This window comes from Clarias gariepinus, chromosome 25 (assembly GCF_024256425.1).
Source record: "Clarias gariepinus isolate MV-2021 ecotype Netherlands chromosome 25, CGAR_prim_01v2, whole genome shotgun sequence".
Taxonomy (NCBI): domain Eukaryota; kingdom Metazoa; phylum Chordata; class Actinopteri; order Siluriformes; family Clariidae; genus Clarias; species Clarias gariepinus.
Genome location: NC_071124.1, coordinates 14164601 through 14191413, shown reverse-complemented (window position 1 = coordinate 14191413; position 26813 = coordinate 14164601). Strand labels below are relative to the sequence as shown.

The window sequence follows — 26813 nt, the reverse complement described above, 5'->3', positions numbered from 1 at the left end:
CCCTTATAGATTCTGGGTCGGCTGGAAATTTAATTTCATCTGCTATCCTTTTCCCGCTGCGAGCTCCAGTGTCGAAGCTTTTGTACCCGATCACAATTAAAGCTCTAGATTACAACAATCGCCTCTTGAACTACTATCCATGCCCCTAAGTTTAACTTTCTCTGGTCACATCGAGGAACTTAAATTTTTTGTGATTGCTCGGCTTGATCAGTCCGTCGTGCTGGGATTACCATGGCTCAGATCACACAATCCTAATTTCAATTGGGCTAACTTACGCATCACATCCTGGGTACCTAAAGTATGTACACCATCGACATTGACGGTCTAAACGACCACTATTAAAGGTCCAAGTGCCCAAGTATCGACCAGTGTGCCATTTGAGTATGATAATTTTAGAGACGTGTTTAACTTTAGGGCAGCAGCACGACTTCCCCCTCACCGTCCGTGGGACTGCGCGAATGAGCTCCTGCCGGGGAAAACACCGCCTTGCTCGCGTATTTACCCATTGTCTGTGGCGGAAACCCGAATACTTGAGTGAGGCTCTCCGGCAGGGACTCATCCGCAGATCCACATCTCCCGCGTCGGCATGTTTTTTTTTTTTTATTGAGAAAAAAGGCAGGGGCTTCCGGCCATGTATTGATTACCGCAGTCTCAATACAATTACAGTAAAATATAAGCACCCACTGCCCCTGGTACCGGCTGCTATCGACCAACTCCGGAGCACCTCTATCTTTACTAGACTCTATCTCTATCTTTACTCGATCTTAAACAGCTTGATTAAATGCTAAAGTATAAAAATGGTACAATGATCCAAAGCACAGCATTTCACTGCATATCTTACTGTGTATGACTGTGTATGTGACAAATAAAATTTGAATTTGACTTTGAATTTCAATCAGTATGGCTAAAAAGAAGATAATCATGGTTTTGGAAAGGCCAGACATCAATACAATTGAGTTACTGTGGCTAGACCTTAAGAAAGACGTGCATAAGCGAAATAACTTAATGAACTCAATCAACATTATAAATAAAGTGCTATTTGATTCTGTCAGATATTTCTCTGCTCCTGTGTGTTGGACCTGTGTCTGTTTTAGGTGGGTGTGGCCTGTTAATCAGCTGGAGCTCCGGATTGGTCCTACTCTACCTCCTAACCTGATATAAGGACCACCCCAAACACTCAGTCTTGGCCCTTTTTTAAGCCTCGTTGATTCTGATCCGTAGTGTGCTAGTAGTTTCGAAATTCAGATTGACTGTCTTATGTTTTGTCGTCTCTTTTTAGAGTGTTGTGCCAGAGAGAAAGAGAGTATGTGTGTCATAGTCTGTGTTGTCTTTGTTAAACCCTGTATTTATTTACTTTCCTGTTTTTCTGAACCCTTGCCTGTTTTGACTATGATATGGGTTCCCATTTGGCTGCATGTAAGCATTGGTATTTTGTAAATAATTTAATTCTTTTCATACGGGAAGTAGGTGGTTAGATGCAATTTTTCTGTGTGTATATTCTCACTCTGTTTTTTTTGTTTAGGGAGACAGGTAAGCTAGTTTGTATTTTGTTTTCTTTAATTTAATTTCAGTTTACTTAGCTTTAAAACAAAGTGTTTCTGTTTATTGTTTTGGCCTGGTCTTCCCCTGAAAATAAATCCTGTGTAAAGAAAAATTTGAAAATAAACGATTAAACATATCTCTGGTGTGAGCTTACTTAGTTCTCTCTTTTTGTTGTGGCTAACTCCTAGAGGTCGTAACACTGTACAGAAAATGATTCCTTAAATTTGTTTCTGATAAAGGTGGATCTACTAGCTATTGAATTATGGATGGTACTTAGCATTTCTTTTTCCAATTTTTTTTTTTTAGCTTTATTTTTTATAAATAATGGCATGGTAAAAAAAAGTTGTTGTTTTACGGAGTTTGTATTTGACTTTAGGATCACACGATTTTTATTATGTTTTTACACAAACACCTATAATTTAAAGAGGGATAACATGATTGTATGTGCAAAAGATTTAGACAGGTAAGAAGAAATGTGGTTTAAACTAAACTTGCTTTCCAAAGAAATGTGAAATTTTAAAATGCAAGGTGAGTAAAAAGAAAAATTTAAATCAAATGAGTACTTGGTGTGACTACCGTTTGGCTTTGAACCAACATCAATTCTTGTAATACACTTGCACATTTGCACAAAGTCAAAGATTATATTGGATCAGAGTCAGGTGTATGATTAACTAATTATACTAGCAGATGCTAATGATTATCAATTTCATATGTGGTAAAATATAGTCATTAACAAACAGAATGTGCTGTGTAAAAGGCTTAAAACTGGAAGAGAAACAGCCAAACTCTGCTATTAAGGTGAGGTTTTGTAAGGCTGTTTTATGTCACAGTTCATATATGAGCAGAAACACTTCCTAAGTGCTTACAACATAAACCAAACTACAGCTAAGAAAATCTTGCATAACAATCTTTATTGGCTGTTATTTTTTAACTCTTCTTATCAACAAGGTGATAATTCTGTGTGAATGGCACTGTGTTAAGGTGTGAACTTGTCCATTCTTCTATCTTTTAAATCTCTTTGTCCTCTGTCAAATTTCTATAAACAATCCCCATTTTTTGCGCATTCTCATTCCTTATATGTTAGTACTTCCCATGGATTGTTAGATGAGATTGTTAGTTTGTTTTCCATGAACTGTCCCCAGGATCTCCATATAATGTCCTCTCTTTGTTCAGCTCAGAAAATGTTAATGACTTTAGTTCTTTTAATGTGTTGGGTTGTATAGGTTGTTTTCTCAAAGGTTTAAATGTGCTTTCTTTTTCACAATAAAAAGAGACCATTAGACGCCACTATTAAGCTTGCTGTGTGGTATCTCTCCTTGCCAGTAAAGAATTCTGAACTATGGCAGACACATGATGCAATAATTCTTCCTTTAATTAATTTTAAACATAACACACTGCTATGTGTTAACCATTCCAAATTTCATGCATGCATAACAAACAAATCTACTGAAGCGATACATTTGCAGTAGTTCATCTATTTCCTAATCAATATACCTGTTTACATCTCCAAACCAAATAAATACAAAAATACAACATGTATAGTGTAATAAGTATCTATTACTGGTTAAATCACTTTTTTATTTTATGCTGACACCCAGCTGAAAATCCTTTGGTCATATTATATTCCAGAGTACCAAGGGAGAACCCAAAAAACACAGAGAGAACTTGCATACACATAAAGACCAAATGATTTAAACTCCCAACCCTGAAGGTCAAAGGCAACAGGGCTAACCACTTAGGCCCAGTGCCCTCAACTGTATATTTGATTACATTTAAAATGTGACATCTATTTCTTAACTAAGGATACATTTGTGTGCCAGATGGCAAATTGGAAAATGGAATGAAACTGAAGTAGTAGAGTTAATATATTGAAAAAAGGCAGATGTACTAGCAATGGCGATCTATTTTTAATCAATCAAAAAGTGAAGAACCGAGCTCTGTGGCTAAGTTTACTGAAATGGCAAGTACAGTACACTATTGAGTCTGCTGCCTCTGTCAATACCCTAGCAGTAACATTGCTGCTTACAGTAAAAGTGAGGTAGATAAGTATGCACAGTCATGGGTTATAGAATGATAAGGACTAACCCATAGGATCATAACCAGAGGTATAGTAAACTACCCTTTTGCGTAATTGCATCAAAGGATAACCAGATAAGTGTTTAGAGAAGCAATTACTATTATGGTCATTCTTTTTTTACGGTAAGCCGTGGCCAACCCATGAAATCAGATAGGTTCTTAAACCTTGCCCCAGCACACTTCCTTTTCAGTTGAAAGATACATCGCTGACTACTTAACTCAATAGTAAGCGTAAAATACCAGAAGACAACTACAACAATGACCATTGCTTGTTTTTAAAGTTGAAGGTCTAAACTAAACTAGTTTAAACTAAAAAGTGATACAATGGCTAGTTATACATGTCTTTACCTTCTGTTAATAGTTTGCATACTTTTGATGATTACTGAAGCATCATTAAGGTATGTTTCTTTTATATATAGCATTTTATATAACAATGTAATAAATACAAACAAAATATTAATAATTGTACTAAATATGGCTTTGCTTCTTTTTTTTTTTTTTCAAAGAAAACCTTCAATTAATCTTCCTGACTGGAGGGCACATGCAGGTTAGACTTTAACCTTTATACTTTTTTGTTTACCTTCTGATATATTTGTCTTAAGATTACTTTATAGTAGTATCACTGACTTATTATTACATTAATTTGACAGAAAAAGAAATCCATTCTGGTTTATTTTTCTTTTCATCCCTTAATATATTTTTGCCCCACTGCTTGTATTTGTTTCAGATTATATTACAACCTGTGATTTTGACAGTGATCAGTCGCCATTCTGTGACTGGAATGCACATGGGTTAATCAGAAGCCAAGCGGGTCATGGTACATCCTTCTTGCAAAATAATTTCCGACAAATGCTATATACAGTATATTCACCACTGTGCAGATGATGACACATTGTATGACACTAATATTTTAGCAAATACTTCATATACTTTAATTAGCTTGTTTGTGCTTGGAATTAGGTTAATACATGGTGTTATAAATGCTTTTATTAATATACAAATTATATGAACATACCCTTGGGTACCCTGAATTTAATAGTTTAATGTTCATAAACATGTGCATGTTATTGTTAATGTGCATATACAGTATTATATATTAATAGTCATGGACATACATTATTATTAATTGTTCTTAATATAACAAACGTTGAAAAATGTCATGTTGCTGCTTGAATGTATACTATATTATTTAACCACCGGTAAGTATAAATACACATTTAAAATTAGAAAATATTTATAAAGACTTCTTTCTTGAACTAATTTAGATTTGCACTGTCTGATTTGGCCCAAATTACTATAATTACATTCTTAAACATAGTGGCAGCTCACATAAGCAATTATGTGGCTAGTTATGAACTTTAATAATGTTGCTAAAGAACTGTAGAAGTCTTTTTTGTCAGTTTTCTATATTTATATTTAAAGCAAAATTGCTTATATTTCTAATGCCACTAAGGCAAGAAAAAGAATGAGAAATAAGAAAAATAATTAATTTGTGAAAATATTAAGTAATCCCAAAAATATTTTAGTTTAGCTTTTCTAATTCATATTTTTTAATTTAATTCAATTCAACCTTATTTATATAGCGCTTTTAACAATGGTCATTGTCTCAAAGCAGCTTCACAAAAATGAAAGAAATTCATTAAAAAAAAAAAAAAAAAAAAAAAAAAATATATTATATATATATATATATATATATATATATATATATATATATATATATATATATATATATAAATAATGTATGTGTGAGAAAAATGTGTCTAGATAATAATGAGATAAATGAAATGTCTCTGATGAGCAAGCCAAGGGTGACTGCGACAGTGGCAAGGAAAAACTACCCGAGATGGCAATAGGAAAAAAAGTCCAGTTCAGCATAGGGATGAGTCAGTAGGTGCAGAGGGCAGATGGGGTCTGGATCACTGGGAGCACAGGAGCATGTGTAGCTCCAACCATCATAAAGCAAAATCGAGCTGGAGCTTCTCTGGATGCCTCAGGATCCTCGCAGGGTTGGCCTTTGTCTACTGAAGCTGGCACAATTTCCAGATGCCTTGGGATGGGTAGAAAAGTACAGAACAGATGGAGAGAATTAGTGTAGTTGCCATTCAGGATACATGTACTGAAGTATGAAGTTATGGGATAAGTTACGCGTGTACCAGATTAAAGATATGCGTCTTGAGTCTACTTTTAAACTGAGAAACTGTGTCTGAGCCCCAAATACTGTCTGAAAGGCTATTCCAAAGCTTTGGAGCTAAATATGAAAAAGCCCTACCCACTTTTGTATCTTTTGAAATTCTGTGAATTACAAGAAGTCTAGAGTTTTGTGATCTTAAGGAGCGTGGTGGATTGTAGTATATCAGAAGACTGGTTAGGTGTGTGGGAGCTAAACCATTTAAAGCCGTGTAAGTAATACTATTTTGTAATTAATTCTAAACTGAACAGGTAGCCAGTGCAGGGATGATAATATTGGGGTTATATGATCATATTTTCTGGATCTAGTAAGAACCCTGGCGGCTGCATTTTGGACTAACTGAAGCTTGTTTATTAAGGATGCAGGACAACCACCTAGTAATGCATTACAATAGTCCAGTCTGGAGCTCATGAATGCATGAACTAGCTTTTCTGCATCAGATACGGATAAGATGCTCCTAAGCTTGGCAATATTTCTAAGATGGAAAAAGGTTGTTGGAGATATTGGAAATATGATTTTCAAAGGACAAGTTACTGTCTAATATTATGCCCAGGTCTTTTACTGTTGAGCTAGTAGTAACAGTACATCCTTCTAAACGCAGGCTGAATTGTGAAAGCTGTTGTGTGCTTGTTTTTGGGCTGATGAGTAATATCTCTGTTCTGTCTGAGTTTATTAAAATAAAGTTATTGGTCATCCAATCTTTTATGTCCTGGACACACTCCAATCTAGACCTAAAACTTAGGTATTTCCAGGAGCTGAAACTGGACATTAGAGAGAGCCACGTAGAGACAGGAGAGAGACGGGACTAGTGCTAAAGACATGGCAATCAGCTAGGCATGGCTTTTAGCTAAACATGGTTAAGATTGCTCTTAACCATGGCAGTCAGCTACACATGTCTTCATCCCCAACATGCACTAAGCTACACTTACCTAATAGCTCAACACACACTAGGAAATTTGGGGCACAGAAACACAGAGACGGAGGATACCCAGTGGCTAGGCGAGGCGGCACTCCCGGGCTAGGCGAGGCGGCACTCGGGAGGAAACACTAAACAGCTAGAGACACAAAGGGGCTATGGCTAGAAGCATGCTAGTTAGCTCAACATAGATTTAAACTAAACACGCTCCTAGCCAAACACACACCTAACTACTTACCTGACTCTAGCTAAACACACAAGAACAACAACCACAGTACTTACATACATTTAGGACAGGACTGAATCAGCTCCACTAACACAGATACACAAAACATACACAGAAACATTGCCAAACTGCCCAAGTCAACACAACTTAAATCAAATATAAACTTAAATAAAGAACAAAACAAACCAAAGCAAAATGCTGACACAACTGACAGTGGTTAAACCCAAAAATGCTCGACCCAGTTTCCCAGTCTAAACAGCTATTTATAGATGGGTTAATGGCTACCTCGGCTCAGGTATGCACTCGCATCACCTGACCGAGGTGCCTGCTGGGAAACTGAGTCAGCCAACAAAAACTACAAATAAAAAACAGTGACCTCTGGTGGTGGACCCTTACAAGAGGTCCTAAAACTGACCCTTGTGGGACCCCATATTTCACTGGCATTACACCAGACGTTTCTCCATTTAGATCTAGAAAATGGTATCGATCAGACAGGTATGATCTAAACCATTTTAATGTCTGTCCCTGAATACCTATGTGATTTTGTAAGCAATCTATGAGAATATTATGATCTATAGTGTCGAATGCAGCACTAAGATCAAGCAAGACTAGTATTGAGATGCAGCCTTGGTCCGAAGCTAAAAACAAGTTGTTTGCAATCTTTAGTGTAGTTTCTGTACTATGATAGGGCCTGAAACCTGACTGAAATTCTTCAAAGATATTTGAACTGATACTACTTTTTCTAATATTTTTGATTTAAAGGGAAGGTTTGAAATCGGTCTGTAATTTGTTATTTCATTCGCGTCCAAATTAGATTTTTTTTAAGAAGCGGCTTAATAACTGCCAACTTGAAAGATTTAGGGATGTGACCTAGATATCATGAGGAATTAATAATGTTTAAAAGTGGCTCTCCAACCGTATGCATCACTTCTTTTAGAAATCTGGTTGGGATTGGGTCTAACAGGCACGTTGTTGATTTAGCTGAGGTGATAAGTTTATAAAGCTCTTCCTGTCTTATACCTGTAAAGCACTGAAAAACTAAATGTGAAGCTTTAGGCTGAACTAGATCATGAGATGCTATTAGAGGTTGAAGCTCTTCCTGATGCTTTCGATTTTTTTATTAAATAAGTCCATGAAGTCTTTACTACTAAAATGTTGTGGAGTACTCTCTGCAGGCATCTTAGGTTTTGTTAGGTGAGCCACTGTACTACATAATTACTTGGGATTGTTTTGGTTTCTTGCTATCAGTTGGCTAAGATGCTCGGTCCTAGCAGTTTTTAGAGCCTGTCTATAGCTGCACATACAGTCTTTAAACGCAATTTAAAAAAACTTCTAATTTAGTTTTTCTCCATTTTCACTCGAGGTTATGGGTTGCTCTCTTTAGGGCGCGAGTATGACTATTGTACCAAGGTGCAAGTGTTTTTATTTCTAACTTTTTTTTAATCTGATGGGAGCAACAGTGTCTAATGTACTGGTAAAAATAGTGACCATGCTGCTAGTCACTTCATCTAGATCGTCTGAATTTAGGGGTCTAATAAGAAATTGGGAAAGATCTGTCAGATTACTTGTGAATCTGTCTTTAGTAGTCGGATTCATATTTCTAACAAATCGATAATGTTGGGAGCACAGCTAATCTGTTCTACGGGTAGAGTATATATCAGGAGGTGATGATCTGTGATATCATCACTTTGAGGTAAAATCTCTATATTAGAGACATCTATACCATGGGATATAATTAAATCTAGCGTATGACTACAGCGGTGAATTGCTCCATTTATATTTTGTTTAACCCCAAAGGAATTTAGTAAGTCCATAAATGCGAGGGCTTAAGCGTCGTTAGCATCATCTACATGAATGTTAAAGTCTCCTACTATCAACACTTTGTCGGAGTTAACCAATAGGTCTGATAGCAGATGTCCAAATTCTTTAAGAAAATTGACATATGGCCCTGGGGGTCTGTATACGGTGGCCAGGGTAAAATATAGCAAGGGTTTATTATGTATTTCATTGAGTGCAACATTAATGATGAGCACTTTAAATGAGTTAAACCTGGGCCTTATTTTCTGAGTAACAGTGAGTACATCATTGTAGATAGTGGCGACACCACCACAGCGACCAGACGGGGCTCATGCTTATAAAAATATGAGTAGACTCATGCTCCCGGACTCTATTTTGTTTTCATTTGTGTTTTTTGAGTTTTTGTTTAAACTTCATTTCTCAGAGTGCACCTCGGTCAGGTGATGGGAGCGCTCATCTGAACCGGTTAGCTAATTAGTTTTAGGTATAAATAGTCTTTTGTTCCATTGCTCTTGGTCTGGCATCTGTTTAGTTAAGTGGGTGTAAATGTTCCTAGTTCTTGGTGTCATGCCATTTCCCTGAATGTTCCTCGTTCTTGGTGTCATGTCATTTCCCTTAGCTCCCGGTTTGTTCTACTCTTGGTTCTGTTTGGTTTATGTACTGTTGTGGTAAAGTGTGGTTTAGTTTCCTTGCTGTTATGTTCTAACATATTGTTTTTCAGTTTATCTCCTGGCCTGCACGTTCTTCTAGCCTGTATATTTTCCTAGTCAGTATAGTCTCCTAGTCTTGTTTAGCTCATACCCCTATCTCACCTACACGGTTTGACTCATGGAGTTAGGTACCGTAAGTCCCTGCGATTGCCCGCCGACGTTCCGCTGGAGTTCCGCGAGTGCTGTAAAGACTGCAAGCTTCTGCGAGGACAAGCAAAAAATTTAACATGTTTAATTTTTCGTGTGGAAAGATGGAAACGTACTCACAGTGGCAAAAACCCGTGGTGAATCATGATGAACCGTACTTATGGCCACCGCGCGATAGGGGTATTACAGTCTTTTTTAGCTCTGTTATGTTTTACCCTTTGTTCAGTTTAGCCTTTAGTACGTTTAGCTCCTTGTTTAAGTTTTAGTTCTTGTTTAAGTTTAACCTCATTTTAACCTAGCTCCTGTTTAGCCTAGCTTCGGTTTAGCTTAGCTCTTGTTTTGTTTAACTTTGGTTACATGTTTGGTTATAATGCTTCCCGTTATTAAAAGACTCTTCTTAAGTAATCACCTCTGCATATATGCCTCATTATCTAAAGCCCATGCACAGCACCCGTTACACATATGTATTTGTTGACATTTAAAGTTTTAGCATTTGTATCAGCGCTTTAATTATATTGCTTTTTCGTTTATACAATAATAATATTAATAGCAACTAGTTTTTACATCTTCATACTATTTCCCGTTCCCGTTTTTTGCGCTTTTTTGCGCAAATTTCTTCTTCTAGAAACAACAAACAAAATTCAGCTCAAAACAACTAAACTCCGACTCAGGTATGTTATCATGTCTACCATTCAGCTCGTTCAGTGTGTGGAGTGCAGGATGTTTAGACATTCTTCCTCCGTCGTTAGTGGTAATTTTACTTGTGATAGGTGTGTGTTAGTGAGCACTCTGACGGAGAAGATATCAGCGTTAGAGGAGCGTATCCAGACTTTAGAGAGGGTTAGAGTGTGAGAGCAGTGTTTGTTCCCGTAGCAGACAGTCTGAGTGCCGCAGGCAGAGATAACCAGCCCCGACTTCGTCATTAGAGGCCTCACAGCGGGGCGAGTGGTTTGCTCTCCTCAGTGATGCACCCGCTGAGAAACCTGAAAGAGCTCTGGTTATAGGAGACTCTATACTAAGACGTGTGAAATTAGCCAGGCCTTTAGGGGCACCAGCGGCAGTGGTTAGGTGTATCCCGGGAGCCAGAGCACCGGACATAGCAGGTAATCTTAGAGCTCTAGGACAGCATAAGTTGTCTAACATAGTGGTACATGCTAAAGCTAATGATATACGAATTCGTCAGTCAGAGGTTAGTAAGAATAACTTTTCAGAGGTGTTTAAATTAGCAAAGGCAATGTCCAATGACGTAATATGCTCTGGTCCCATCCCAATGAGACGTGGCGACGTGGCTTACAGCAGGTTATGGTCGCTAAACCGCTGGATGTCCAGGTGGTGCTCCGAAAACCATGTGGGCTTCATAGATAATTGAAAGACCTTTGAGGGCAAAACTGGCCTGTTAGGGCGGGACGGTGTCCATCCCACTCGGGAAGGTGCTGCTCTTATTTCCTGTAGTATAGCTCATAGTCTCAGAAGAGGCTTAGTTAATCAGTGACAATCCAGAGCCCAGGCCAGGGAGCAGACAGACAGGCTAAACCAACTGTCTGCTGGCTGCATAGAGTCGTCACTCAGGGTTCATCATATTGAGACTGTGTCTGTTTCCCGAGCTAATCACAAATTTAGAAAGACCCAGAAAGTCTGTTTTAGTAATTTAATTAACATAGATACCACAAACTAGGATCACACTGAATGCGCAGCCGGCACCTCTGATCTGAAGCTAGGACTGTTGAATATTAGATCTCTCGCATCTAAAGCAGTAATAGTTAATGAAATTATCACGGATCAGGAATTTTATATACTCTGTTTAACAGAAACCTAGATTAAACAGAATGAGTATGTAGCTCTAAATGAAGCTAGTCCTCCTGGATACAGCTACATATACCAGCCTCGGTTAACTGGTAGAGGAGGAGGTGTCGCAGTTATTCACAATAATAATTTGACTATTATACAAAAACACGGGTGCAAATTTAATTAATTTGAAGTTCTCTAAAATAACATAACAAGTGTAGCTACAAATATTAAATCAGCTCAGTTGATTTCACTAATCATAATTTACAGACCTCCAGGGCCGTGCGCTGAATTTCTTAGTGAATTTGCAGATCTCCTCTCAAACCTAGTCGTTTCTGTAGACAAGGCGTTAATTGCTGGAGATTTTAATATTCATTTTGAGAATCCAGAAGACCCTGTGCATAAAGCATTTTTGTCCATATTAGACTCAGTAGGAGTAAATCAGTGTGTAGTAGGGCCCATTTATAAAGCAGGTCACACTTTAGATTTAATAATATTCCTCGGATTAAGTATAAGAAATTTATTTACAAGTCCATTGTCTGAAGTTATATCAGATCACTGTCTTGTCTCAATTTAAGTGTGTCATTGTAATAACGTACGTACAGCCCCGCGCTACCGTACTAAACGTGCATTCACATCAACTACCACAACAGAGTTTTATCAGTAATTTCCCAGAGTTACCAAATTTGATTAGATCACCGTCTGACCGCACAAAACTCGATCAGGCAACTGAATATTTAGATCAGGCCAATCGCAAATGCCTGTCACTGTGACGCCACACCACAAGAGGCCGCTCCTACACTAGTTAATTGACACTGGTGTTTTAGCAAAGACCCGCCCCGAGTGAGAAGAAGCTGTCGGCCATTGTTTTTCGCCGCTGGAGCAAAATGTCGCCTAAGCGAGTGTGTTGTACAGTTGTTGGGTGTAATAGCGAACACAGCAGTCGTCATTCACTACCGACATCTGAGCCGCTAAGGAAGCAGTGGCTAAATTTAGTTTTTAAAGCTAACATCCCCGCCTATTTACCTAAATGCGTTCATTTTTGTGATAATCATTTTTTACCAGACTGCTTTATAAACGCGGTTCACTATATAAAGCAGGTTTTGCTACGAAGCTGCTCCTAAAAAATGGATCTGTACTAACGCTTCATGTTCCTGCTTCATCTTTACCAGGCTCAGTAAGTAATTTCTTTTTCTCTGAATCTTTGCAGATCGCCTTTTCTAATAATCACGATGAATGCGGAGTGTAAGTTAACTTACACTCTCATAGAACATGGTTATGGCTTCTTCTCTATGTACATCCGTCTCTATATAATCCCTAATCGCCCGTTTATAATAAACAATGCATTAAGGTGATTGTCTAGTTGCAAACTGTGTACGTAGTCAGAAAACTATATTATGCTTACCTTTGTTACGTTAGATGGTTTATAACGATGTCTGTCGAAGATTAAGAAGTCATGTAAACACATCAGTAAACACATCGCGTCCGTCTCTCTCTCAGTAAGCTTCTCCGCTTTTGTTATTGTTGCTTGCAGCAGCGTAACAGCCCGTTAATTCATGCCCATGCAGTGATGAGAAAGACAAATCGAGTCGATGCATGTCCATTCTTTTAATTTCTGCGTTGTCAGGCGATATTACAAACTTCCGCGTAGGTTCCGTACTTAAATCAAACCAAAAACTACTTAAGAAAACAGGCTCAGGCTCTATATTCCAGCGTTTTCCAGTTTGGACTGCATTTCCCACAAAGCACTGTGTTGTGGGCAATGCTTTGTGGGTAATGCAGTCCAAAGCATTGCCCGCACTGGACTACACTCCCGTGGCTATACCCCACGTGTGTTGTGAAGACACGCCCCACAGAACTGGGGGGGGGGCGGGCTCAGCAGAGATCATAAGCATTTAAGGGAACATGCACTAAAATAGGTTGCTGAGAACAGAGCTAGTTTTTACCAGTTAAAAGTAGTGTTTTTTTTTTACAAATCCATTGAGAATTTTTAATTAAATATATCACAATTTTTCATTAGGACCCTATAGATCATATTAACATTTAATGAAAAATGTTTCTGGATGATCCCTTTAAACAGATAGTACCAGCAATAACAGAACCCCTGTTGAGATTAATTAATTCTTTACTTAGTACTGGGTATGTTCCAAAGTCTTTTAAATTAGCAGTTATTAAACCGATTATTAAGAAACCTTGACCCCTGACCTTAACCCCTGTCAGCTGTCCAATTACAGGCCAATATCAAACCTCCCCTTTATCTCTAAGATTCTGGAGAAGATAGTAGCGGAGCAGCTATGCTCATATCTACATAGAAATGGCATACATGAACTGTATCAGTCAGGATTTAGGCCTCATCACAGCACAGAGACAGCACTCGTTAAAGTAGTAAATGACCTCCTATTGGCCTCTGATCAAGGTTGTGTAACCATGCTTGTATTACTCGACCTCAGTGCAGCTTTTGACACCATTGATCATAGTATTTTTCTTCACAAATTAGAAAATGTAGTCTTTGACCGATCAGTATCAGTATGTAGACTTAAATGGTGATTATTCTGCATGTTCTCTAGTGGAGTTTGGTGTTCCACAGGGTTCAGGTTTAGGCCCCTTTGCTTTTTCCCTTTACATGCTTCCTCTGGGCAACATAATCCGTAAGCATGGTATTAGTTTTCACTGTTATGCTGACGACACACAGTTATATGTCTCAGCAAAACCTAGAGATAAACCAGCTTACTAAAGTTGAGCAATGTGTGCAGCACATAAGAAATTGGATGCTAATTGCCTTTCTTTTGCTTAATCCAGATAAGAGAGGAGTTCTACTCATAGGACCGCATACAGCTAGTAGTAAGATTCTGGATGGCCTTTCTGTTCCATCAAGTGCAACAAAGACCTTGTTGTGATTATAGACTCCAGCCTTTCATTTGAAGCTCATGTAGATAATATTACCAGGATAGCATTCTTTCAGCTCAGAAATATTGCCAAGATAAGAAACATATTGACTCTAAACGATGCAGAAAAACTAGTTCATGCTTTTATCACCTCTACGTTGGACTATTGTAATGCCCTACTGTCTGATTGTTCAACTAGGTGCATAAACAAACTTCAGCTAGATCAGAATGCAGCAGCAAGTGTCCTCACTAGAACCAGAAGATACGAGCACATCACACCTATCTTATCGTCACTTCATTGGCTCCCTGTGAAATTTTGCATTGATTTTAAAATACTACTTTTGACATATAAAGCATTAAATGGTCTCGCACCGCAGTATCTTGAGTGAACTGCTAGTGTCTTACGATCCGCCTTGCCTACTTCGATCAAAGAATGCAGGCTACTTATCAGTACCGCATATTATGAAAACTACAGCTGGGGGCAGAGCTTTTTCTTACAAAGTCCCCAAATTATGGAATAGTCTTCCAAATAGTGTTCGGGACTCAGACACAGTCTCACTGTTTAAGTCCAGGCTAAAAGCCTATTTATTTAATCAAGCATTTTTATAAATAGATTTGCCTTAGGTAAAGGAGCAGATCTGGGGATCTCATGGACGTAGAGTATTATGGTGAACTGGTATGTTTAGATGCTATCCTCCCCACGCTCAATGATCACTCAGGTTTGTTGACGGTGAGGTGATTGGTTGCTTTACATCTCAGGGAGCCCTCATGTCTGTGTTTCCTTCTGGCTCTCCCTTTTAGTTATGCTGTCATACCCAGTCCTGCCGGAGTCTCTGCTTGCACTCTACAGTAAAAATACATTTACATTATACATTGTTTGACTGTGATCAGCCCTAACTGTTATCTCTTCTCTTCTGCTCTCTCTCCTGCTCTTTCTCTTTCCTTTCTCCTCCTCTCTCTCTTTCCCTCTCTCTTTTGAGCTACACATGTCGTTCTTGAGCTGTCAGTGATCCAGACTCCCTCTGCCCTCCGGACCTGTCTGACCCATCCTGGTGCCCCGCTTCTGGTTGGTGATCTTGTCACATGGATGCCCTGTGTGTCTCTTTGAGATGTGTCTCGTGTCTGGGGATGGTTCTCTCTACCTAGAAGACGGTTCTGGCCTCGACTGGTGTTGGCAGCTGTTTCTCTGAGGACTTGACTGTTCGATAGTTCAGGACTGGAACTTCATACAAGTCTACCTGAGTTTTCAATAACTAACTGGACTCCATATTAACATCAATTAACATCAACTGTTATGCTGAACTGCCTGCCAAATAACACACAGTGTGAACGCAGATCAATTCCTGCTCTCTGTTTCACCCAAATGAGGATGCGTTCCCTGTTGAGTCTTGTTCCTCTCAAGGTTTCTTCCAATTACCATCTCAGGGTTTTTTTCCTTGCCACTGTCGCCCTCGGCTTGCTCACCAGGGACTATCTGACCATTTTGATTCATACACATTCAAATTCTATACAAACTTAAATAATTATTTTAATTGTGTAAAGCTGCTTTGGGACAATGCCAATTGTTAAAAGCGCTATACAAATAAAATTGAATTGAATTGAATTTAGCAAGTAGCTTATTTTAAAGTAAATTATTAAATCCACCACATAACTGTTTATAACATCACTTTTACTTAACATTTTTTCATATTGATTTCACTTATGGTGCAGGTTAAACTTTAACCAAACTTTAAATGAACTATTACATACTGTCCAGCAAGTTTTGTGTAATACAATTATATTGTAATATATATTTTAAAGATTATGTAGGACGCCAATCTGTGTCAGAGTGACATTTTAGTGTATAACACTGGGCTCTCAGTTCAGGTATTTTACATGCCCTTACCTCAGACTGCTGCCGATATGTTTGCTCTAATGACCCATGTTTTATGTCATAGTGGAGCTTCACATTGCTGCTTCTTATTAGCACCATGGTTTCAGGACATACACAAACTGGATTTAAATTTCCGCATCTGTCCATTTCTCTTTAAAGGTTCAGTTTTCATAGTCTACTTTCATTTCTGTTTCTTGAGGATCTTGGCGGCTTGTAGCTGCATTATAGTTGGTATAGCGTTACAGTAATATTGAGTTGATTGAATCTGTTGAGTGACATGTTTAGCCATCCCCACCTCGAGGCCAAAATCGATGTGACAGAATCTGGCACATAACTTCTTAACACATCAATTTCACTCATTTTGATTTCATTTATGGTGCAGGTCTAATATACTAATCATACTATTAATGCACTGCCAAATTTATTTATTACATTCTGTCCAACCAGGATCTTCTTGTGTGATGGTGTGACAAATTCTGTTTGGACCGACATGCATACAGACAGAAAAGTTTCTAAGACTGGTTTTGGGTCTATACACAGTAAACCATCACATTGATTGGCCCTGTTGAGTGATACTTATAGTCGGTGCTTTTACCCACCTTGCGGTCAAAAGCAGTAAATTAGAAAAATCAAAACACTAGATGCTGTGCCATAAATCTGGCACATAACTGCTCATAACTTCACTTCTACTCAGTTCAAGTTCTGGTACTCAAGTACTCAGGTTCAGGTAAATAACTAAATATTGCCAAAAGTTTAATTCTGTCCAGCCAGTTTTTATGTGATGCTGTGCCAAAATCTGGCTATACATACATACAGACAGAACCTATTCTGAAACTGGATTTGAGTCATCATTTAAAACATAAAGATACCATTGACCAACATTCAGACAAAACATTTCTTTTATTTCTAGAGGTGACCGTAAATGTATTCAAATAGAAAAGCAACTAGTGAAAAGCACTGAAAAGCAACTAGTGGTACTAAAAAAAAAATGACAGAAAACAGAAATCACAAACTTACATTTCGTTCATTTTGTTCACTGGGCTGTATACTTCAGAGAATTTCTACCTCTCAAGAGATCCAATGAGTGCTGAAACTTGGCTAAAGACTGAGGCTCTACATCTTTCTGGAGACATTTGTCTTGAATTCTGGTATTACAAACCAGGGAATGACAGCTCAGAACTGAGGGTCCTGCTAAGTGATGATGATCTCCTAACACAAATCTGGACCTCTCTGCAAACCAAGGGCCACTTCTGGAGTCAGGTGCTCATTCCACTGAGTTACTCAGAGATTTCTGTCAAGGTACTATGAATTAATTGATTGATTTATTAACCCTTCTTATTGTAGTAAGCATTTTAAGTTTTTGTTTGCTTTATGACCAGAATCTTAAAAAATAATGGTGAGTCAATTTGCTGCTTTTATATAGACATAACAATATAGACAATACAGTACATTGGGATAGTTTTTAAACCCTTTTAAATTATCTACGTTTTGATATAGTGCAGATTTATTCTAAAATAGATTAGATTTTTGGGTCTTTTTGAGACACAAATTTAGACCGCGTTTACTATAAACAGTGCTACAGAAAAAAGTTACTTTAACATTTCTAAACCAATTGGTGCAACGACTGCAGAAGTACTTATCACACAAGCAAAATTACAGCATCCTTGTAGAGACACAAAAATATTGCTGTGCTAATTTTTTTATATGAAATAGGATTACTTTGTCTTTTATTAATATTTTCCTTTGCAAAATACAAAAATAATGAGTGATTTTCTAGGGTTTAAGCTCAGTGACATTGTTACATGTAATTACATTTAATATTATTATATGTGTTTATTTATGTATATTACATAATGTAATTTTTTATTTTAGATTATTTTTGAACTTATAAAAAGACAAGGAATGAAAGAAACTGTCTTTGACAGGATTGGAGTACAGCGGGGACAGTGTGGTAAGTGGATCTGTAATTATACTAATTACCCATTAACCTGCGTTTAATATACTTAGTATACCCACAATTGGAGATAAAGTCAGAGAGGCCAGATTGAGGTGGTTTGGGCATGTTCAGAGGAGAGATTGTGAATATATCGGTAGAAGGATGCTGAGGTTAGAACTGCCAGGCAGGAGGTCTAGAGGAAGACCAAAGAGGAGATTTATGGATGCAGTGAGAGAGGACATGAAGTTAGTTGGTGTGAGAGAAGAGGATGCAGAGGATAGGGTTAGATGGAGGCAGATGATTCGCTGTGGCGACCCCTGAAAGGGAACAGCCGAAAGACAAAGAAGAAGTATACCCACACAAGCTGATAAAGCAACTATTTATTATATAGCACAATGCAAAGTTATTGAAATTTTTAGGGGGGGGGGAGGGGGCTCATTTGCAATGACAACATTTTACTACACAAATAAATTGTTTATACTGTAAAAAAAAAAAAAAAAAATTGTGTGTTAAATCAGTGTTTTCACCACTTCACTTCAGAATCTCAGTGTCAGACAGGCACTCGTTTCAGGACAGATGAATCCACCGAGTGCACTTGTATTGAAAATCAGCTGACCTGTGCCCAAATTGCCTGTGAGGATGGTCAGCCCTGCAGTAAGACAATGCAATCCAAACAGTCAAGTGATTCATTCACATCTGGCATCTGCACAGTTACAAGTGACCTGCAATACACCACATTTGATGGGGTCAAATCCTGTTTCATGGGTCATTGTACCCATGTACTGACAGAGTTGTGCGATGAGAGTGGATTGCTTCCAGATTTTTTACTAGAGGTGAAGAATGAGCAAATAGGCAAATCATTTAAATTCCAAATGCAGCAGGTTAATCTGAAAATACAAAATCTAAGAGTTATGCTGCCAAGAAGAAACAAAAGAAAAATAATGGTGAGTCAATTTACTGCTTTTATATAGACATTTACAGTACATCGGGAAAGTTTTGAAACCCTTTTAAGTTATCCACATTTGGATATAGTGCAGACTTAAAATGGATTAGATTTCTTTTGAGACACAAATACAGCCATGAAGATAAATTTCTGCAGTACCTTTAGAATGATTTCTTCTTTGTTTTTCTGATAGATATTCTAATTTTTTATATATTAAATCTAATTTGCACAGAAAATCTTATGGGATATCAGATGTAGGCGATTCAGATTTGTGTTAGGAGATCATAATCACTTAGCAGGACCCTCAGTTCTGAGCTGTCATTCCCTGGTTTGTAATACCAGAATTCAAGACAAATGTCTACAGAAAGATTTCTTGTTTTGGCCTATTGTGAATTTAGGCCCGAGTCAATTCTCCCAGCATCAGCACAGAATTTAACATAAGCAAACATGGACTATCTTTTTTTCCAGTCACTATAACCTGCTCTCAATGCAGACTTAAGATTACTGTGTGATTACAAATAATTTACTTGTGAAGCAAAGCACAAAGCCATTTACAGTGGAATAAAGCAACCATCCCCTTGGTACAGTTTCTTGGTTTGCCAGTTTTTTTTTATAAAAGGGTTTTTTTCATGTTAAAGGGTATAAAAATCTGAGGCAGTGACATCCGCCTATTTGTTCTGACAATTTTAAGGTCGCATTTTAAAAATTTATTTATATAAAGTAGACATATATGTATATGTAACTGATTGAAGCAGTTTAAATGTATGCAGTAAGTTGATGCATATATGCACTATTATAAGGCACTGTCTACTACCAAGTTTAACTTAACTTGGTTAATCGGGAGGCTGTCAACTCAAATTTATGCATCTTCAACAATCTTTTCAACTAAAAACTGAACCCTTTTTGTCCTTGCTACAGTTTGCTGCAATGTATAGCTGACTCAACTATACATTCATACCTGAAATGCTATTATGTCAAAAGGCAAAATAATAGACATTTATTTAATATGAGGCATAAATTGTTGCCTAGAGCCCATCAAAATTATCAATAAGCAAAAATAATTATTTTTCTCTCACTTTTTCTCTTTAGGTAAATGGGATTTGGAGAAATCTTCCTCTGAGTTTAGATAAAAACTCAATAAAAATAAGTGGCCATGGACCAGCTGTGATGCTTCAGACAAACTTCAACCTGTCCATTTCCTTTGCCAAATCTGGTGCCCTTCAGGTCACCATACCTAGCCAGTATTCAGACAAACTCTGTGGCATGTGTGGCAACTTTAACAATGTAATGGATGATGATAAGAACATGCCAGACAAATATCTGGTCAAGGACACCCAGATTCCGGGGCAGAGGCCCAATTACCCATGCCAAGACCCCACTGTACAAAGCATGTGTACAGAAATGGAGGAGATGGAATATTCAAACAAAATGTTCTGTGGAGTTCTGCTCTCCCAAAATGGCCCCTTCTCTGAGTGTTCATCTTTTCTTGATGCATCAAGCCTCTTCAGGAGCTGTATATCCAAGATGTGTATCACTAAAGGAGATCGAGATGTTTTTTGTGATGTCCTGAAGGCAGTTGAAAAGTCCTGCAGTGAGGTTGGATTTTTTGTGACTGGCTGGAGAACTGCAACTCACTGTTGTATGTCCCTTAATATTTTACTTTTCTTCATCTCAAAGAAAACTGTAAAAGAAACAGACATATACACATACACTTTTTTAAATATAAGGCCACTTTGAGATTCATAACTACACTGATATGCATATTAAATGCTGTTTGTTGATGGTAGTGACATAAGATCCCTGAGCAAATGATATTGAGTTAAAAACCAAAACATGCCAGTAAAGCTCATATGTTTTCAATTATTCTATTCTAGCTCTAGTTTGTGGTTCTAACAGCCACTATAATGCCTGCTCCAGAGATCACCCTGCCACTTGCTCTATCCTGGATGCTACAGAGGATTATGGAAGATGTCAAGAGAGATGCGACTGTGATGACGGTTTCCTGCTAAGTGGAGGAAGCTGTGTACCTGTTGAAGAATGTGGGTGCTGGGTGGATGGACAACACTATAAGGTAAATATGGAGACACACCAGAAATAAATTAGCACAGAAGCACCACACATTAAACTGGAATGAATTTAAATAAACAAACACACTTTTTAACACAATCACAGAAATTAACAAACAAAAATAAATTGTGTATAATGAAAAGTAACTGTTATGAGGACTATTTTAACAATGCAGTTACAACTCTTCTATTTGTGAAACATTTAGAGGAGAGAGACATTTATGGAAGGTGACTGTGAGAAGCTGTGCACATGTGCAGGCCATGGCAATATTGAGTGTTCAGCTACTTACTGTCTGGCCAGTGACGTCTGTAAAGTCAAAAATGGGGCAGTAGGATGCTTTCCTTCAAGCCCAGTGACCTGCACAGTTTATGGGGATACTCATTACATCACCTTTGACGGCAAAGCCTATTCATTCCAGGGAACCTGCAACTATACCATTGCTAAAACATGCATTGCTGATGCAGTTCAGTTCACACTAACAGTGAGGAATGAGGGGCTAAGAAATTATACATCTTCATCTCTGAACTCTGTGGCTCTGGTTGTGGATGGATTTCACCTTGCAATTAGAAAAAATAATCTGGTTTATGTGAGTACTGCTCTTTAGATTATGTTATGTTAAGAGGTGTTTAAGTCACACAGGGTGATGAAATTTTGCATGAATGAAGGTTTAAAATCCATTGACATTTACTGAAGACTTAAAGTACAATACGGTGATGACCTCTTAGCTGCAGTAAAACATTCGAATGGTGGCCACACAAAGGCCAGAGGTCTTGGAGCCCACTGAGGACATTCCTTGTTTTTAAGTATTGACATTTAGAGCAAAGTACAAGGTGCTGCAGACATTTTTTTCTAAATGTTCAAAGTACGAAACGATCATGAAGTACATAAGAAATAACTAACACATGGTTGATTTAATGGCTAAAATTCTGAACCTAATCCTTAAAAGATTGTGTCAAAAATAGATTTGTCCTTGTAAATGTTCATTTAAAAATGTAGTGCTTATCAGTCAATTGACTTAATAATTTTGAGCTTAAGAACATTAAGGCAGTATGTATAAGGGGTGTTCAAGTCAAACCAGACCATTTGATTGTACAGAATACCAGAACACAGTTATGGGAGTAAAAACTACCTTTATTTCTCTATCTAATCCCCTTATACTTTAATGCACTTATCCCAGCATTTCACTAGTGCTTAGATACAATAAAAGTAGAACGTTTTCTTGGTACAATGTAGCCATGATCAGACTGCCTGCTTCTTGTCTAAAATGCTGGCCTCACAGGAACTTCTTTAATGGCCCAATCATGTTGTTGGAAGAACTTGGGCAGGGGCCAGGTCTTTACAGGGTATGTGCCAATAACTCCCAGCAAAGTTTCTGTAATAAGCGAGCAGTATTCATGAATGATTGTGTGTACAGTTTACACAAATGTGACTCTTTCACAAGTTGTCGACAATTTATCCATTTTTTTTTTTATTAATTCAAGGAAGAATATTTGTTTGATGGGACCAAATGGGTTCCAGCCAGCCATAGGAAGTATTACCATATATGAAATAAGGAAGCACAATAAAACATAGACATGTTGTATAGACATAAGACAAAAGCAAAGTTAGATGTAAGAGACAGAGACAAGTTCACACAATGTCAGAAAACAATAAACTGAATGTTCATGGTAATGACTGCAGTGGGCTCTAATCCAGCCTTCTTTAAAATGTTTGCACTCGAGGTGTCTTATAACCATACTGTACTTGAAGTCTTTTAAAAATGTCAATTCCTTTTACATCTTCATTCATAAATTAAATGCCCATCGTAAAAATCACTGTAGTGTTTTTTTGGTTGTTTGTTTTTTTTCTTGTTACTGTTGTTTAAACCGCTTGCATACTTACATACATGTCAAACCAATTTAGTGATATACAGAGGTATAATTGCAAAAAAAATGTAACGTTGTCCAAATAATTATGGACCTAACTGTATAAGCTGTCCTATTGCTGTAGCTCCACAGGCTATTAACTTATTTCTATGTTCTTTTGTTGTTTATGCAGGTGAATGGAGGTCAAATTACTCTTCCTTTTTTACACAGCAACTCAGTGAGAGTGTCCAAAATAGGTCCTTATGTGATAGTGGAAACAAACTTTGGTTTGAGATTCCTATTTAATGGAAATGACCGGCTCTTTGTGCAGGTAGATGAGAGGCACAAGGGCAGGATGTGCGGCCTATGTGGCACCTACTCAGGAAGCCAGTTTGATGACTTCTTGACACCTGAAGGCAGTATAGTGCCATATCCACATGACTTTGCTAATAGTTGGAATACTCATGACACAGGCTGGCCGTAAGCAGCTATTTATCCAAATTAACCCTAAGTATGACGAGAAAAAAACATACAGGCTCAAGATATATGCATAAAAAATGTGTCAAAACTGATATGAGCTACAGTTCTGTGCAAAAGTTAGTACCCTCACATTTAATCAAATTTGTTTTTTGGGTAAAAACATAAAAATAATTTGATCATAGTGGATCTTAGTATTAGTCAAATGCAACCTCAGTCTAGCATTAGCATAAAACTTTTTTTACTGGCAAAAATGAAGGCAAACAATGATGTAAAATATTAATATACAATTGTCAGAATAAAAGCAGCTTTACATGTGATTTTACTCACATGATTATAGAGGAATTTTTGCCCATATTATTTAGAACATTGCTTCAGTTCATTGATGTTTTTGGGCATTCGCTTATGCACAGCTCAGTGCCGCAGCATTTTAATTGTGTTAAAGGCTGAACGTTAGATAGGCTATTCCAAAACCTTGATTCCTTTTTTTTTTTCAACCATTCTGATTTTACTGGTGTGCTTCAGACCATTGTCGTGTTACATGACCCAATTTTGCCCAAGCTGTCTGACAGATAGCCTTACATTTTCCTCTAGAATACTCTGGTATACAGAGTTCATGGTCAGCTAACTGACTGCAAGGTGCAGTAAGTGAGTACGTACTATTGCCTATGTACACATGTTCTTTTTTTGTTAAAATTTTTTGGCTTAATTTTTGTTATCTATATAATGGCATGGTTAAAAAGTTATGTTGTTGTTTGTTAAGACCTGCTATGATCAGAATTTTTTTATTATGTTTTTACACAAAAATACATAAAATTAAGGGGCCCTAACTTTTACACAGGTTTTTATGTATAATTATTACAAATTGTCTTGCAAAATTAAAATAGTTGTTCTTTGTGTGCAGCTTACAAGATTTTCTTTTACTGACTCTTTGATTCAGATGTGTTAATAGTTCTCAAATTCAACCCGAATGTTCACCTGAGTTGGAGAGCAAGGGATTTCTGGAGTGTAGTAAGCTGTTTGGAGATGCCTTTAAAGCCTGCCACTGGTTCGTGCCTCCTCAGGTCTTTGTGAATAGCTGTGTACAAGACTATTGCACCTCAAGGGGGGATCAGACCCAGCTATGCACTTCTTTAAAAAATTACGTGGCGGCCTGTGAAGTGTCTGAGGTGTTTTTGGGAGACTGGTGGAAGGACACAGTCTGTGGTGAGTGTAGATTTAAATAAATATCTTAGTTTGTTTATGTAGTTAGTAAATTGTTTATAAAAAAAGTATTTACATGATTGTTAAAAAAAACTGCATAATAAGATGCCAAAATTTGGTTATAAGCTTGGGTTAATTAAATTATTATTTACATACTGGAAGCCTCAAGAGTAAGGGTCCTCCTGCACAGGGTCACAAGAGGCCTTGAGTCTATTCAAGGGGACTCAGGCCATGAGGTTGGATACACCCCGGATAGGGTGCCAATCCACTGCAAGGCACGTGAACACACGCACATTCATAAAACACTCTACGATTTTGAGTACGCAATTAGCCTACTCTGCATGTTTATGGACCATGGGAGGAAACCAAGCCAGCATGGGGAGAACATGCATACTACATTTTTATTCTTTATGTATAATTTTAAAACAGTGTAGTTATGGAAAAGACAAACTAAATTAACACCTGTGCTTTAAATTCCTATTCCATCTTGTTCCATACCCACTTTGCTCCAGAAAAAGACTAGTTTAAATAAATAATTAAAAATACTACTTTCTCGACTTCTGGCGCTGGCAGCCACCTGAGAAGACGTGACTCGTGCCGCTCTGCTTTAACTAAAATAATTTTCTATTAGAAACACTTGGGATTGTAATAAAAAACTGGGCAGAATCGTCTGGCAAGAATTGCACAATGTCGAAGTGAATTAAATTAAGCAAAGAAAGCAGCAAATCTACAAAGCAGCCGAAGTTAAGTTTTGCGCTTGCGGTGAGGCACAGAAAAGCACAGAAGAGGGGGCAGAAAATGAGGATAACAATGAGGAGACATTTGAGGGAGTAAAGGCAGATGAATTACTGGAATATAAACTACATGAAACCCGAGTTCTCTTCAAGGTTTGATGGAATTATGTCGGCAAAAGAAAGTTTGAAGAAAGATATGAGTGACTGCTGTGAGCGAGTGATGCAGGCGAAATTGCGGATTGCGAACACAGGACGATGTAGCCCACTTGCAAGCAAAAGTGAACAAATTAGAATTAACGAAAAAGAGTCTAGAAGAAAAACTTATGGACTCGGAAACCAGATATCGCTTAAATAACTTAATACTGGTGGGCCTGCCGGAGGAAGCCGAAGGACAGGATCCATGTTCCTTTTTGAAGAAATAGATCCCAGAGGTGCTCGAAGGTGTGACACTGCAATCTTCCAGTATCTTAGAGAGAGCGCATAGAATTGGACCAGCGAGAGATGCCAAGGCGCCACCGAGAACATTGATAATACGCTTCCTTAACTACTAGGACAAGCAAGCAGTTATTGCAGCTGCACTGGCACTGGCAAAACACGACATTCGGTAGATAAACCAGCAATTTTGCTTCTACGCGGACTTGGCCACTGGAATACACCAGTTGTACCACCAGGAAACAGTTTGATCCAATTTACTAGTCATTACGCGATTTGGGGATCCGCCTTGGAATAATTCATCTAGCTAGGCTGTTGGGAACTTACAAAGAACCGACCCATACATTTAAAACACCAACCGAAGCAAGGGAGATTATCAAGAAAATCCAGGAAAACTAACTTGAGTGTAGTCATATACAGAGCGGCAGAGAGATAGTTTCGTTAATAGTCAACAAAGGGGGGTTTAACTGATCCTCACTCTGAGTGTGGAATGGTTGAGAGCAATAATGGGAGTCAAAAACATTTGGGGGGGGAGGGGGATCTCACAAGAGTGGGAGATTTGGAGTTCATATTCAGTGTGTAGGATGTATGTTCAAGCATCCAGGTTTGAAATGTTTTCCTGTTTTTTTTCTTTATATTACAAACATATTGCAAGGTAAACTGTTTTTTTTTTCCTTTCTATTTTATTCTAAATAGTAGAAAGAGATGTCTCAAATAGTATCTCTTAAATTTGTCTCTTGGAACTGCAGAGGTCTACAACAACTTAAAGTAAAAAAAAAAAGTTATGAATAAATTAAGAGATATGGATTCCAAAATAGTATTTTTACAAGAAACACCTATTAGAAAAGGAGATATTAAAGATAAGGAGGAGATGGCATGGTAGTGTATTCTTAGCATCGTTTACATTACAGGCCAGAGGAGTCATGACCCTCATACATGGTATAATCCCATTTCAAGGGAAACAAGTAATTAAAGAAAGGTTTGGGAGATATTTAATAATTCAATGTTCTTTAATAATGGAAAATTTAAATT

The 26813-nt window shown here is 37.7% G+C and overlaps 1 protein-coding gene across 1 annotated transcript in view; it reads left to right on the top strand.

Annotated features, from left to right (window-relative positions):
• The first annotated feature begins 3809 nt into the window (after positions 1-3809).
• The window catches only part of LOC128512707 (uncharacterized), a 36197-nt gene continuing 13193 nt past the window's right edge, over positions 3810-26813 (top strand). Inside the window, exons 1-11 of the mRNA XM_053486071.1 lie at positions 3810-4016; positions 4125-4165; positions 4346-4435; positions 17200-17444; positions 18018-18096; positions 18622-19025; positions 20114-20663; positions 20899-21095; positions 21297-21677; positions 23129-23415; positions 24353-24618. Of these exons, the coding sequence (XP_053342046.1) occupies positions 3943-4016; positions 4125-4165; positions 4346-4435; positions 17200-17444; positions 18018-18096; positions 18622-19025; positions 20114-20663; positions 20899-21095; positions 21297-21677; positions 23129-23415; positions 24353-24618 (2614 nt within the window). The 5' untranslated portion in view covers positions 3810-3942. The remainder of the gene's footprint in view (positions 4017-4124; positions 4166-4345; positions 4436-17199; positions 17445-18017; positions 18097-18621; positions 19026-20113; positions 20664-20898; positions 21096-21296; positions 21678-23128; positions 23416-24352; positions 24619-26813) is intronic.